We start from the raw sequence: 15,246 nt of genomic DNA, 5'->3' as shown, positions 1-15,246 counted from the left end.
GTTTGGGAGCAATACAACTGACTCTTGTCAAGAGTACAACTCATCTGGTAAAAACAAAAATACTTAGACATATTACAGAGCAGATCTTAGGAAAAAGAAGCCATCTGCTCCAACTAATAAGTCAAATGAAGAGTAAGAGAGCTTAGACATTACGCATGTGTATCTATATACACAAAGAAAAAAGTATACAAAGACACACAACAAACCGAGAATGAGAGGGAAATAAGATGAAATTTCATTACCCTTTTACAATTTTACATTGCTGACTTGCATAAAGTATGTATTAAGTAAAATTTCTTTTTAAGTAAAAAACAAAACCTCTGTGAATTAGGTAATAGTATCCCCATTTTATAGATAAGAAGAGATTCAAAAAAGTGGGAACAAGGCCAAAGTCACAGAACTCATCAGAAGCTAAGTTGAAAGGCTAATTCCGATTTGCCCCAAGTTTCAAAGCTCATGGCTTTTCTACAATACCAAATTCCTGGGCAAAAAATTCAAACTGATCTCTCTGATTTTTTTTTTTTAAATACATGAACAAAGAGCACTGTATTATTCTTTCTCCTTTAGGTAATAAAGAGATGAAGCCAAAAAGAGAGATTATCAAAGTGAATGAGAAGCTTGACTCTAAGGCCAGAGTTCAGGCTTAACTTTCTATGATTTAAAAGAACAAAGATCACACCCTAATATGCATTTAAAAGGAAAGAAATTTCTTACTCCTGGGGCACCTGGATAGCTCAGTAGGTTAAGCATCTGCCTTTGGCTCACGTTATGATCTCAGAGTCCTGAGATCAAGCCCCCACAATAGGGTTTCCTGCTAGGCAGTGTCTGCTTCTCTCTCTGCCTCTCCCCCTTGCTCACACTTTCTCTTCTCTCTCAAATAAAATCTGAAAAGAAAGAAAGAAAAAGAAAAAGAAAAAACAGGAAAGGAAAAGGAAAAAGGAAAGGAAAAGAAAAGAAAGAAAAGAAAAGAAAAAGGAAATTTCTTACTCCCATACAAAAGCAGAAAGGAATCATTTCTTCCTCCTGGCCTTGCATATAGCTCCTTTAGTCCCTTCTCTCTGTCCATGTCATTTTTCTCCAGGTGTTCAAACAGCAACCTAAAAGCAGTAAACCAAGGCACTAGAGGAGTCTGTTATATTTGGATATTTGGGAAAATGGGCTTCAATAAAGTAACCCTACCCATATCTGCATTAACTCTTAAGACCTATTCTCTTCCATTTGAAGCAGCTTAAAACAAACGTGTGCATTCATATTCAATTGGTTCCAAAATAAACAGAAGAAAAGGATAATTAGAAAAAAATTTTAGAGGGACCCCTGGGTGGCTCAGTGGTTGAGCCATTGGCTCAGGGCGTGATCCCAGAGTCCCAGGATTGAGTCCCACATCGGACTCCAGGCATGGAGCCTGTTTCTCCTCCCTCTGCCTCTCTGTCTGTCATGAATAGATAATAAAATCTTAAAAAAAAAAAAAAAATCTTAGAAAAAATCAAATGGTCTGAGAAACATGATAAATATACTCTGGGAAGTTCCAGTCAAATCACGTCATTAAAAAAAAAAAGAAAGAAAGAAACAGAGGAAACCTAAGATTTCTAAAATATTTTACTTCTGCTAATTTCAATATATCAAATAAAGCAACATTATTGAGAATTAGTGCCTAGCAGTACCACCTGGTTCTGTCCTGACTCCTATGGATATTCCAAGCACACACTCCAAAGCGTTAGTGAAGGAAACCTGAAACTTAGTGTTATGCTATTCTCTAGCTGAAAAAAACCTTTGATGACTCCCTATGTATACAGAGTAAAATTTAAATCATTTTGCAGGGATCCCTGGGTGGCGCAGCGGTTTGGCGCCTGCCTTTGGCCCAGGGCGCGATCCTGAAGACCCGGGATCGAGTCCCACATCGGGCTCCCGGTGCATGGAGCCTGCTTCTCCCTCTGCCTGTGTCTCTGCCTCTCTCTCTCTCTCTCTGTGGGACTATCATAAATAAATAAAAATTAAAAAAATAATAATAAATCATTTTGCAAAGCTTTGAAAAGCCTCCAAAATCTGACTCTAATTTACCTTTCCAATCATATTTTCCACTTCCAATTCTCTCAATCCATCACAATAAACATTCCACAGTATTCCATCTTCATACATTGCTTGAGCCATTTCCTCAGCTTTGAGCATCCCTCTGCCTACCACCTGTTGAAATTCTATTCCTCCTTCAAAATTAGCAAAGTAGAGTGGAAAGAACCCAGCCTTAAAGTCCGATTCAGACCCACTACAGTTCTAATTCCATCCTCACTATTTAATAGCGCAATGAACTTAGGCAAATACTTCAATAGATCGGTTTCCTCACTTAGGAGCAGCTCTATCATCTATGGCACTTTATAATGCTATTGTGAGAATTAAGCATAATAGTTATAAACTATCAAGCACCATGCCTAAGGCATAGTAGATACTTAATAAATGGTTAACTACTAGGTCATCCTCTTCTCTCCTCCTCCTACCTCCAGGAATATTCCTATCCTTCCATAAATTCCCATAGCACTTTGTTTATATCATATCATACTATAAGCACAAATATACTGCAAGATACTCATTATTCACATATGTATGTTATCTTGCTTCTACAGTAGGTTATACGTTAGAGGATTATGGGTATGGATCTCTAAATCTCTGCCACTCAATACTTTTGTGAGTTATTTGACCTCTCAGAATCCGTTTCTTCTTTAACAAAACGAATGAGGCTTAATTCCTTAGTGTTATTAAGAGGTTTAAGAGTTAAAATACATTAAATATCTGGTATAATGCTTGACATCTAGTAAGTTTCAAAGAATGTTCAATGGCAATTGAATGATGAACCTGATCCAGCAACTGCTTAAAGAACACAAAAATGCAAAATGCATTTGCCTTGGTAAATCCAATTTCATAAAGCAATCTACTTTTTTGGTTTTATTTTAAAGTAAGTTCTACCTCCAATGTGAGGCTTGAACTCCCAACCCTAAGATCAGGAGTTGCATGCTCTACTGACTAAGCCAGTCAAGGTACTCCTCACAAAGCAATCTTAATACAACTTTAACCTACTACTCACCTCTTACCAATATAAGCGTCCAATGAAGACAAAACAGAGGTATCCGTGTACTTTACCTCAGAAATACTACGTTTTCATGTCTTCCGAGCATCAGACCAACTATATCATGACATAATTCATATCACCTCAGAATACTTAATCTGAAACCTTATCCCTAAAGAGCTGTAAGGGGTAAAATGGCCTGCCAAATTAAACAAAACTTTGAAATAAGTGGTCCACCAAGAAGAGGAAGCCGGTTGTCTGTTGTTTAATTCATTCTGATCCTAATTTGCTATGTCCTCAATTTCTCAAGTCAAGAGCTCAGGAAAGGTTCTGGAAAGATGGATCTGGCTTTAAATCTGATACTACCACTTACTGGCTATGAAACCTAAGTATGTTACTTCCTTAAGCCTCATATTCCTCATCTGTAAAACAGGCCTTGTAACAGCATGAATCTCATAGGTGTGTAGTATTAAATACGATCTAGTAATGTTATGTGTTTAGCAAAGTATTTACAGCATGGTAAGTACTCCATAAATGATATTTGAACTAGCAGTGCCTGAGCACTAAGGTTCTTGGTAAATAATGCCAAATTAATGAATATTCAGCACATTTTATATTCGGAAGAAAGTGTACCACTAACTTACTCTATCCTAAGTTAAATAATGATGAATAGTAGCAATACCGCTTGGGAACATTTCAGTTTACAAACCCCTTCATAGATCCATAAACTCATTTAAGCTCACGATATCCTTAGGGGGTAGACATTTTTAAGAAAAGTACTTTAGAAATAAGGAAACTGGTATCCATTAGGGTGATAAAGGGCCAAGGTTACCCACCCTATTGGTCTCCTCCAATCGTTTTCTCCAACTCAGAAGTGCTTAGTGCCAAAAGTTCTTAACACGACTACCACTAAAAGGAGGCAGATTTCTGCAAGTTACCACCCACGTCAAGCACTGTCAAGAACGTGAGTCCAGGAATAAGCCCAGGGAAATAAACCCCGTCAGAAGACACTGATACTTAAAATTGCTGCATTGTTTCCTTAGGTGGTGTCCTCCCACACCTTTAGGGCGGGGGCCAGGTCTGCCACCTCCCCCACCAGAGCGCCCAATACAGGACCAGGCACCCAAGAGGCCATCAATATGTATTTGCAGAAATAGCATGGGATCCTGGTAGGTTTTCCAGAGACCCGAAACGAGGCCAGCTCCGCGGTGGGGATTAAGCATCTGGGTAGTACTAGAGTCGAAGGGCGGAGAGGGTCCGACGGGTAACCGGACTGGGAAGAATGGTAGAGAACGGGTGTTGCTAAGGGAAACCAGAGAAGCTGACCCGCCGAGGGGTGATGAGAGAACCGCAGTCCTGGCTGGAAGGCTGAGGACCGACAGAGGCTCTGGGGCCGGGAGCAGCAGGGCAGTTGGCGTCTGGGGGGGAGGGGGCCGCCACTGATCTGAGGAGAATCTCGGGCCCAATCTGAGGAAGGTTCTGGGCTCCAACAGGGGCCCACTCCCCAGCCCGTGACGGCATTTCCTGCACCGAGTACTCGCTGCTACCTGAAACTGCAGCAGCTTCTCTGTCTGCTCCTGGGTTAGATCCCGCTCCTCAGGCGCCGCCATTTTGCCGCCGCCTCTACGCTTCTGACCCGTCCGCACCGTCACCCGCCGGAAATGACCTCAGCAGCAACCACGTCCGGTCTGAACGGCCGCGGGCGCGCAACTGCGTCTGCGCGTTTTGCGCGTTCTGTCCCCGGGGTGCTCGTGGTGACAGTTCCCGCCGTCAGAGGGCGCCAGTCTCGAGCAACCCCGAACACCCGTAAGTGGCCGAGAGACTGTCGCTCTTAACGCTTTGGGCGACGAATGGATCTGCTCAGACCCAAGACTCCTGAATAAGATCGCAAATTGCCGAGAGGTCCCGAGGGCTCCTCGAGAAGCTCCGGAGGTGGTCCCGAATGCCAACTGGCAGTTTTCGTTTGCTTCCTAAACCATTTTCCCATAGTCTCCCATATTCCAGAATATTTCTTAGGAGATTGTGGCCGTTCCAAAATATCGGCCGTTTGATGTTTGATTCCTTCCATGACGTTTTCAAGAGCGCCTGACCATCTCTCAGGAGATTCCGAAAGACCCTGAATAGTGTGGTTAGGTATTTCTGATGCCGTCTGGAGCTGTAGGTTGTGAAAGGCTTCAGCCACGTGAAAATCGGGGCTTCGGAGTCGCTTGTTAGGATTGTTTGGACTTGGCCACCTGAGACTTTGACGGTTAATGGCGCTACCAGCCTTGGGCAGAGCTTTCCATCCACTCAGGTGGTGACTGTACTCCTACCTGCCTCAGGCCCATTGGCCCGACATCCCTTGATAGACAGAAGGAAAATCCTGGACTGGGATCGGGATACTTGGGTTCAGGGTCCAGTGCCCACCTGGAAAAGTGCTGGACGTCCTTGGACAAACCACCTCCTCTCTGGGCCATTTTGCCATTGGTGGAATGGGGTTCCCCCAAAGCCACTGACAGACATGCTGCCTCAGCTCATCTCCTTGGAGGTAGTCCCTCACCCTTTCCACTGCCTTATTTCTACCCTTCACTGTCTGACTTCCTTTGCACTTTCCCTGACCCTTCAAACTGCCACCTCTGTTTAGATCTCTTTTTCAATTACACTTTTTTTTTTTTCCTTCTGCCATCTGCTTCTGTCCCCCTCCAGAAGGCCTGGACAAGGCAGAGGGGTCTGGGTCTGGTGTATGCTTTTCCCAGACTACCTGTATGTGTACCTGGGAAGTCACTCTGGCTCAGCATCCGTGGAATCCCACCCCTACCCACTTTAAAGGTCTGATGAGGCAAGATAGGACAAGAGGTGCTTTGAAAGCTGAAGTTATGTGAGGACTACATTAAGGGATGGAAAGGCACGTCTTACAGGCCTGTATCATGTAGATCTTAACCAGGTCGGCACAAACTGCATAACTAATAGCAATACCTTGAATTTTTATTAGACCTTTAAGGTCAATTTGGAAGTAAACAGATGTGCCTTTTACATCAACTCAAACCGCAAAGGAGACCTAGTACTATTCAATATCTTCGATAATGTTGGATGCAGCCAAACTAGATGAGAGATTGTAAAATCATACACCCTCTGGAGTTATTGCATAATTCCGGTTTAAGATATATTCCTTCAACAGATAAACTTTGTAGTTCTACTAAAAACCATGGAATGTTTTTCACTTCCTCAAAGAAATACATCCTTTCTTGGTCTACTTTTCTGTTTTCTTTGAATTAAGACATTGTTACAAAAATATTTTATTTTTTTAATCTACCAGTAAGAATTTGCCTCAGTGTAGAGAACACAATGTGGCAAACTGGAGAGTTCATTCTCTGTGCAAAGGTGGATTCGGCTTTTTAGCCCTAGCTGATGGCTTACATGTAAGATCAGTATTGCTAGGACTTCCCATGTCTTTTTATAGCTAATTCATTTATTTTATTTTTTTAAGTAAACTCTTCATCCAACTTGGGGCTTGAACTCATGATCCTGAGATTAATATTCATATACTCTACTGACAAAGCTAACCAGGCCCCTAGAACTTCTCATTTTTAGTTTTATTAATTTTTTAAAAGATTTATTTGAGAGAGAGAGTACATGTGGTATGGAGGGGGAAAGGAAGACGGAGAGAGAAACCCCAAGCAGACTCCAATCTGAGCGGAACTCCATCTCATGATCCCGAGACCACGACTTAAGCCATTACCAAGAATCACACATTTAATCAACAATGCCACCCAGGTGCCCCAAAAAGTTCCCATTTTTAAAAGAGCACCTACAAATGTCCATCAACTGAGGAATGGAAAAAGAAGAGGTGGTATACAATGGAATATTGCTCAGCCATCAAAAAAGAAATCCTGACATTTGAAACAATGTGAATGAAGCTAGAGGGTATTATGCTAAGTGAAATGTCAGAGAAAGACAAATACCATATGATCTCACTCAAGTGGAATTTAAGAAAGAAAACAGGAACATATGGGAAGGGGTAAAAAAAAAAAGAGAGAGGGAAACAAGCCATAAAGACTCTTAATGATAGAGAACCAACTGAGGGTTGGTGGAGGGAGGTGCATGGGGGGATGGGCTAGATGGGTATTAAGGAGGGCACTTGTTATAAGCACTGGGTGTTGTATGTAAGTGATGAATCACTGAATACTACTCCATAAATTAATATTGCACTGTAAACTACCTAAAATATAAATTTAAAAAAAGAGCACCAGGACACCTGGGTGGCTCAGCAGTTGAGCGTCTGCCGTTGGCTCAGGGCATGATCCCAGGATCCCTGGATTGAGTCCCACATCGGGGTCCCTGCATAGAGCCTACTTCTCCCTCTGCCTTGTCTCTGCCTCTCTCTCTATGTCTCTCATGAATAAATAAATAAATAAATAATAAATAAATCTAAAAAATTTTAAAAATAAATTTAAAAAGAGCATCTATAAGTTTGGAGCTTCATATAAAATCTCTGCATTTTAAAATGGTGATAACTTAATTCAGTCTTTTTTTTTTTTTTTTTCTTAATTCAGTCTTAAGAAAATCACTCTGTCGGGCTCCTGGGTGGCCTAGTGGTTGAGCATCTGTCTGCCTTTGGCTCAGGTCACAATCCCGAGATTGAATCCCGTGTCAGGCTCCCTGTGGGGAGCCTGCTTCTCCCTCTGCCTGTTTGTCTCTCATGAATAAATAAATAAAATTTAAAACAAAAATCACTCTGTCAACCATAATTGCGAGCCATATTCCAGCCTATGAGCTGCTAATCTGCCCCTCTGACCTAAATAGAATCCTGATGTCCTCTGTTTGTCATGGGAGAAACTGGCCTTGGAAGAAACCTATGATTTTTTGATAAATTCAAGGTGAAAAGTATGGAAAGTATAACTAATTAGTGGCTTGCCCTCTCCTTTAAGAATACTTTTTCCCCCTTAACTTTATTCTGCCTCTTGGAGCAGTGCTATTGAATCAAAATCCTTCAGCTCAGCTCATGTTCCCAGGGTCCTGGAATAGAGGCCCACATCAGGCTCCCTACTCAGCGGTGAGTCTGCTTCCCCCCATTCCATCTCCCCCTGCTCATGCTCTCTCTCTCAGATAAATGCATTTTTTTTAAAAAAGGCTTTGTCAATGCTAAAGTCCTTTGCAGAAATTAGTAATGTAGATTGATTCAATATGCATTTGTTACTGTCTTATAATTACTTAGTTCTCAGGATGACCTGGCATCAGGAATCTCCTAGTCTAGCAGGAATACCAGGCAGGAAATGATAGAGAACCAAGTGTGTAGTTGGTAGTAGACTGTATCAGTAACATAGGCCCTATTAGCTCCCTATATCATCTCTCACCTGGATCACTGTAGTTACCTATTAACTGATCTCCTTGATTTTACTCTTAATCCCTCTCTACTTCAGTCTTTTTTTTTAATTTTTATTTATTTATGATAGTCACAGAGAGAGAGAGAGAGAGAGAGAGAGAGAGAGAGGCAGAGACACAGGCAGAGGGAGAAGCAGGCTCCATGCACCGGGAGCCCGACATGGGATTCGATCCCGGGTCTCCAGTATCGCGCCCTGGGCCAAAGGCAGGCGCCAAACCACTGCGCCACCCAGGGATCCCTCTACTTCAGTCTTGTCACAGCTGCCAGAGAATCTTTTTCTTTTCATTTCTTTTGTAAAGTAGGCCCCAGGCCGAGCATGAAGCCCAATGAAGGGCTTGAATTCATGATGATTAGATCAAGACCTGAGCTGAAATCAAGAGTTGATGCTCAACCAGCTGAGCCACCCAAGTGCCCCAAGAATCTTTTTGCTAAAGGAAATCAGATCCTATCATTCCCCGACTCAAAACTCTTTCTTGGCTTCCCATTGTCCTTGGAATGGAATCAAGCTCCCTAATGTGGCCTACCAGGCCCTAAGTGATCTGGCCCCTACTGGTTTCTGGCCCCTAATGAGGCCCCTACCTCATTACTGGGAACTCATTGCTTTCAAACCTCACCTCATTGTTCTCATTTATACCTCGGGGATTTTGCATTTGCAGTGCCCTCTGCCTGGAACACTCTTCTTGAGTCCTCACATGGCTGGCCCCTTTTGACATTCAGATCTCAGCACACGTGTGCTGTATGCTTAATGAAGACCTAAACATATTATGTTTTCTTCAAAGCACTTTTCCCACTAGATGCTATTTTCTTGTTTACCTAATTATTTTTTTATTTCCCAGCTCTGCATTCCATGAAAGTAACAGACACCAAGACGGCTTGGGCTACCACTAAGTCCTTAGTGCTAAGAACTACACCAGGCACAGAGTACAAGGTCTGTAAATATATGGCCCAGGCTAGATCACTAGAGCAGGGCCTTATGGATAGCGTGGGAGGCATGATTATGGGAGTAAAGCCTTGGGAACTAAATGGGAAAATTAAGAGACTGTCTGTGGGATATAGAGAGATGGTCTTTAATTAGAGCATCTCAAATCAAAAGATAAAAGAAGGACCACATCACTTTTGGGTGATGGGGGAAAGAGTGCTGCTAACATATGACCTTTAAAACAGTTATTTTATTGCTCTTTTTAAAACCCCGTGCCCATAAAAAATTACATGATTTGTGAACTGAGAACAAGTTCAAACAACACCTCAGTTGGCAGAATTGGGGAAGGGAAGAAAAGCAGGAGACCTATTTACAGATGGTTTAAATAACCCAGATGCATTTAAATTGTCCCCACAATCTCAGGCTCTCTCTGATTCAGAGAGGAGGAGCATGGTTCTCAGGGGACAGACTGTGGGTTCCACTGAAATGGGTGCTTTGATTACCATCTGGACACCTTGGGGTGTCCTTAAGGTTGTGGATCTGGAGATGGTGGAGCTACCATACTGGCTGCCAAGGCCCCTGATGACAATGAGGGGCCAGTGTTCCTGTTATACACAGTAGAGTCAGGAGGAATAAGTCTGGGGGCTGGGGGATTCACTGGAACATCTCTGGGTACTTCCATACCCAGCAATAACAGAAAGCAAGCAATTGTAACAACTACAACTTGACAAAGGAAAGACAACTAAAGGCTCAGACCCTTCAGAAATGAAAGTCTGGGTTAGTACACTGAAAAGCAATCAGGCCAACTGAAGTATTAAGACAAGAGTGAAGGAATCTAGAACAAGTAATGGAGGAAAGATGCTTTGATTATCACATACAGCCTTGGGACCAGATGTAGGTTCAGAGAGCTGTATTGGATTTCTCTGACTCACTTGTCTTAAGTCTTTACAGAGGTTGTGGCTGGTAACCATTAGAGGGATTTTTATAAGTGATTGGACATGCACTGTCCCTCTCGGAAGAAGTGAAGGCATTTTGTCCCCACAATGGCAGAGAACCCATATTGTGTACAGGACTGGACATAATGAGAGGAAGGAGCAGCACTGAGCAGTACAACAAAGCTTATTGTATCAAACACCTCTTAGGTTTTACCTCAGATCTTTGCATTCTCATCTGTCTCCAAGGCTCTTGGCCACTTGTTTCACCACAGCCACTACTATGGTGGCCAACTCTACATCAATTTTGTCTGGTTACCACACTGGCGACCAACTTAGCCAGACACAATCCAACAGCACCTTACCTCATACATGTATACCACAAGCCTCCTGCCTCCTACCCTATGGCCTGTCTATTGCTACTGAAGCACAATACATCACAGGCCAACATGGTGCCTACACATCTATAACTCAGAAGTGCAAGGCAATGAATATCCCGGTGGAGCAAAACCCTGACAAATAAGAAATGGGATCTGCCAAATAAAGACCCATTTCCTGGGTGAGCTATCTTGAGATTCAGTCATGTAAATGGTCTCTCCCAGGAGAGATTTATGGGATGGAACAACACATTTGCTATCAAGCAGTAGCCAGACCCTTATAATTGCCCTCAGTCTTTCCCTGCCCCACTCCCTGGTTCTGCCATGCCTGATTCCCTGGGATTGCACTCCCTGCAAAGTATAAACGAGTATGCTTTTGGGACACCTAGGTGGCTCAGCGGTTGAGCGGCTGCCTTCGCTCAGGGCGTGATCCTGGGATCTGGGATTGAGTCCCATATCGGGCTCCCTGCGGAGAGCCTGCTTCTCCTTCTGCCTGTGTCTCTGCCTCTCTCGGTGTGTCTCTCATGAATAAATAAATAAAATCTTAAACAACACAAACAAGTAAGCGTTTGATTCAGGCTATGTTTTCTATGGAACCCAAGCTGTGACACTGTATATGAAGTTAGTGGCTCAACTACAGAGAAAAATAACAATTTCAGGTTAATTTAAAACACATGATTTGTCTATATATTCTCTATAGGTTATATTCTAAGAACAGAAAGAACAGTGACGAAATCTTAAATGATACTCTGTAATCGCAGTGTCAGTAATAATATTGATATTGTTATTTCAAAACTATATATACATGTAAAAAGAATATGTTATGCATCAGAACTGATTTTCAGTTGTTATGCATCAGAACTGATTTTTCAGTGAAAGGGAAAAATACATCTAAAATCAAAGAGATTGGGGATCCCTGGGTGGCTCAGTGGATTGATGCATGGAACCTGCTTCTCCCTCTGCCTGTGTCTCTGCTTCTCTCTCTCTCTCTCTCTAATGAATAAATAAATAAAATCTTTTTTTTTATTGACACAAAGCATTTATTAGTTTCTAACAATAAGGCATATAAGGTGTCTCTGCCTCTCTCTCTATCATAAATAAATAAATAAATCTTTAATAAAATAAATAAAATAAAATCAACGAGATTAAGTGAAAACATTGTAATATTAAATTTGAATTAGAAATATTAGGGACAGGACGACGGGTGGTTGAACGTCTGCCTTTAGCTCAGGGTGTGATCCCGCAGTCTCAGGATCAAATCCCACATCGGGCTCCCTGTATGGAGCCTGCTTCTCTCTCTGTCTGTGTCTCTGCCTCTCTCCCTGTGTCTCTCATGAGTAATAAATAAAATCTTTAAAAAAAAAATATTAGGGACCCCTGAGTGGCTCAGTGGTTGAGCGTCTGCCCTCGGCTCAGGGTGTGATCCTGGATTCCCTGGATCAAGTCCCGCATCGGGCTCCCATGAGGGAGCCTGCCTCTCCTTCTGGCTGTGTCTCTGCCTCTCTCTGTGTGTCTCATGAATAAATAAATATGATCTTATAAAAAAAGAATTAGAAATATTAGTTGGGGTACCTGGCTGGCTCAGTCAGTAGAGCATGCAACCATTGATCTCTGGGTTCTATACATTGAGTATAGAAATTACTTAAAATGACAATCTTAAAAAAAAAGAAATATTAGTAAGAATACAATGCATTTTTCTAGTTCAAAAAATATATATTTCCTAGTTCTGTTGACTAAAGAGCCCTATAAAAAAGTACTTACCTACTGAGGGGCCCTGACAATAGTTTCCAAATATCACTTCTCACTAAAAGATTGTAGAACTCTTGGAAGAAATAACTAATTTGAGTCGGGGACAGGAAATGTACAAGATGAGCCAGGAACACCTTGCTTTACTGAAAAGCAAAGAAGCTATCAAATTGTTACAAGGGGCCAAAGATGGGAAAATTCAAGCATCAAAAGTCCAAGGTATTGGGTATATTTATTATCTTTATTGTGGTGAGGGTTTCCTAAGTGTACATATATGTCAAAACTTATCAAATTGGAAACTTTACATATGTAAAGTTTGTTGTATGTCAATTATACCTAAATAAAGGTACTTAAATAGTATAAGGTTGGGCAGCCCCTGTGGCTCGGCAGTTTAGCGCTGCCTTCAGCCCAGGGGTGATTCTGGAGACCTGCGATCGAGTCCCACGTCGGGCTCCCTGCATGGAACCTGCTTCTCCCTCTGCCTATGTCTCTGCTTCTCTCTCTCTCTCTCTCTCTAATGAATAAACAAATAAATAAAATCTTTTTTTTATTGACACAAAGCATTTATTAGTTTCTTACAATAAGGCATATAAGGTAGGACTATCAGAAATACTAGTAGAGAAATTAAAATTTATCTTGAGGTCAGGAAAATTTATTCACAGACAAGTAAGTGGTTAAATGTATAAATTCTATACAAAAAAATCTTTAAAAAGTATAAGGCTGACAACAAATTGAAACACATCAGATATGTACAGGAGTTCATTATGATATCAAAAAATTAAAAAAAAAAACAACCCAAAAACAACAACCCACAGACAAATAGCTCAATAATCACTTTTGAAGATTATCAGCATATTAATTCATTTTTTTCTGAAAGCTGGCAAATTAAGAGAAATAATCAAGAATTTACTCATTCTCTGCTACTTCTGGGTAACCAAACTGATAATTAGTGAAAGTTCTTCAAAAATTTTCTATTAATGACAATGATATATCACCTCACACCTGTCAGAATGAATAAAATGAAAAACACAAGAAACAACAAGACTAGATGAGGATGCGGAGAAAAAAGAACCCTTTTGCTCTACGGGTGGAAATGCACTGATATAGCCACTATCAGAAACAGTATGCAGTTTCCATAAAAAGTTAAAAACAGAACTACCCTACAATCTAGTAATCACACTACTGGGTATCTACCTAAAAAATACAAAAATACTGGGCACCTAGGTGGTGCAGTCAGTTGGGCAATTGACTCTTGGTTTCAGAACAGGCTGTCATCCCAGAGTCTTGAGATTGAGCCCCCACGTGGGGCTCTGCACTCAGTTCAGAGTGGGCTCCGAGTTTCTCTCTTCCTCTCCCTCTGCCCCTCCCCACTGCACTTTCTCTCTCTTTCATAAATAAATAAATAAATAAATAAATAAATAAATCTTTATAAAATACAAAAACACTAATTCAAAGAGATACATGCACCCTTATATTTATAGCAGCACTATTTACAATAGCCAAATTATGAGAGCAGCCCAAGTTTCTGTCGATAAATGAATGGATACAGAAAATGTGGTATATCTATATCTTATCTAATCTATATATCTACATATGTATATATATATATATATATATACACACACACAATGGAATATACAAATGGAATATTACTCAGCCATAAAAAAGAAAATGAAGTCCTGCCATTTGCAATGACATGGTTGGAGCTAAAGTGTATAATGCTAAGCAAAATAAGTCTGAGAAAGACAAATACAATATGATCTCACTCATGTGGAAATTAAGAAACAAAACAAATGAGCAAAGGAAAAAGAAAGAGAGAGGAAGAGAGAGAGAGAAACCAAGAAATAGACTCTTAACTAAAACGAACAAATTGGTGGTTACCAGAAGAGGGTGGGTGGGGGGATGGGTGAAATAGGTGACGGGATTAAGGAGTGCACTTGTTGCAATGAGCACCAAGTGATATACGGCATTGTGGAATTGCAATATTGTATGCCTGAAACTAACATGACTCTGTATGTGAACCACACTGGACTTAAAGCTGAATTTTAAAAATTTCCAGCTAATACAGAGACACTGACAAAAATAGGATCACCACAATTTTTAAACCTCAAATAAAGTAATCGATTTAGATGAAGCTCACAAGGGCTGCTAAAACCTGAGGTGAAAAGCTGATCTAGAGAACTTTATTATTGATGGATCAGGCTGACAACACCTAAATCTGTTGATCAATCTTAGTATTACAGAGGGGCAACTAGACGTAACATGATGCAGTTGGATTTCCCAACAGTATATATGAAATACTCTTGCAAAAATATTCATGTGGCATCTGATCAAGCTTCTAAATCAGGGTTTCAACTTGGGCATTACTGACATTTTAAGTTGGATAATTCTTTTGTGTGTGTGTGGGGGGGGCTGTTTCATGCATTATAAGATGCCTAGCAGCATCTCTGGCCTCTACTCACTATGTTAGTAACACCTCTCCAAATTGTGACAATAAGAAAAGTCTCTAGATATTGCCATATGGACTCTGGAAGGTGGGGAGAGGCGGGAAGAGAAAGTGCTTTGGTTTAAGTGGGACTATATTTTGGGGCAGTTAAGAAGTAAAAGTCAGGAGAACAAAAAAGGCTGTTGCAGATCTTAGAGAAGAAAATGTCAACTTAGTGCTCAGGCATAAGGAGGGAGTCCCAGCACAGGCAGATCCTTTAGTTGGATGTCCCTACAGCTTTCATGTGGCCTGTGAGGACTTGAATTTTCAAAGCAGAAATAAGCAGTTTAGAAACAAAGAAGGAGGGCAGCTCGGGTGGCTTGGTGGTTTAGTGCCACCTTCAGCCCAGGGTATGATCCTGGAGACCCGG

At 41.3% G+C, this 15,246-nt stretch overlaps 1 protein-coding gene across 3 annotated transcripts in view; it reads right to left on the bottom strand.

Moving 5' to 3' along the window:
* Positions 1-4,701, bottom strand: part of FAF2 (Fas associated factor family member 2) — a 67,635-nt gene extending 62,934 nt beyond the window's left edge. Inside the window, exon 1 of one of the 3 annotated variants that reach the window (XM_055325811.1) lies at positions 4,603-4,701. In XM_055325811.1, the coding sequence (XP_055181786.1) occupies positions 4,603-4,665 (63 nt within the window). In that variant the 5' untranslated portion in view covers positions 4,666-4,701. Of the gene's footprint in view, positions 1-987; positions 1,104-4,602 lie in introns of those variants that run through there. The other 2 variants (XM_055325813.1, XM_055325812.1) reach the window with 2 other exon arrangements.
* Positions 4,702-15,246: the final 10,545 nt, after the last annotated feature.

This window comes from Nyctereutes procyonoides, unplaced genomic scaffold (assembly GCF_905146905.1).
Source record: "Nyctereutes procyonoides isolate TBG_1078 unplaced genomic scaffold, NYPRO_anot_genome, whole genome shotgun sequence".
NCBI lineage: Eukaryota > Metazoa > Chordata > Mammalia > Carnivora > Canidae > Nyctereutes > Nyctereutes procyonoides.
This window is presented reverse-complemented; position numbering and strand designations above follow the sequence as displayed.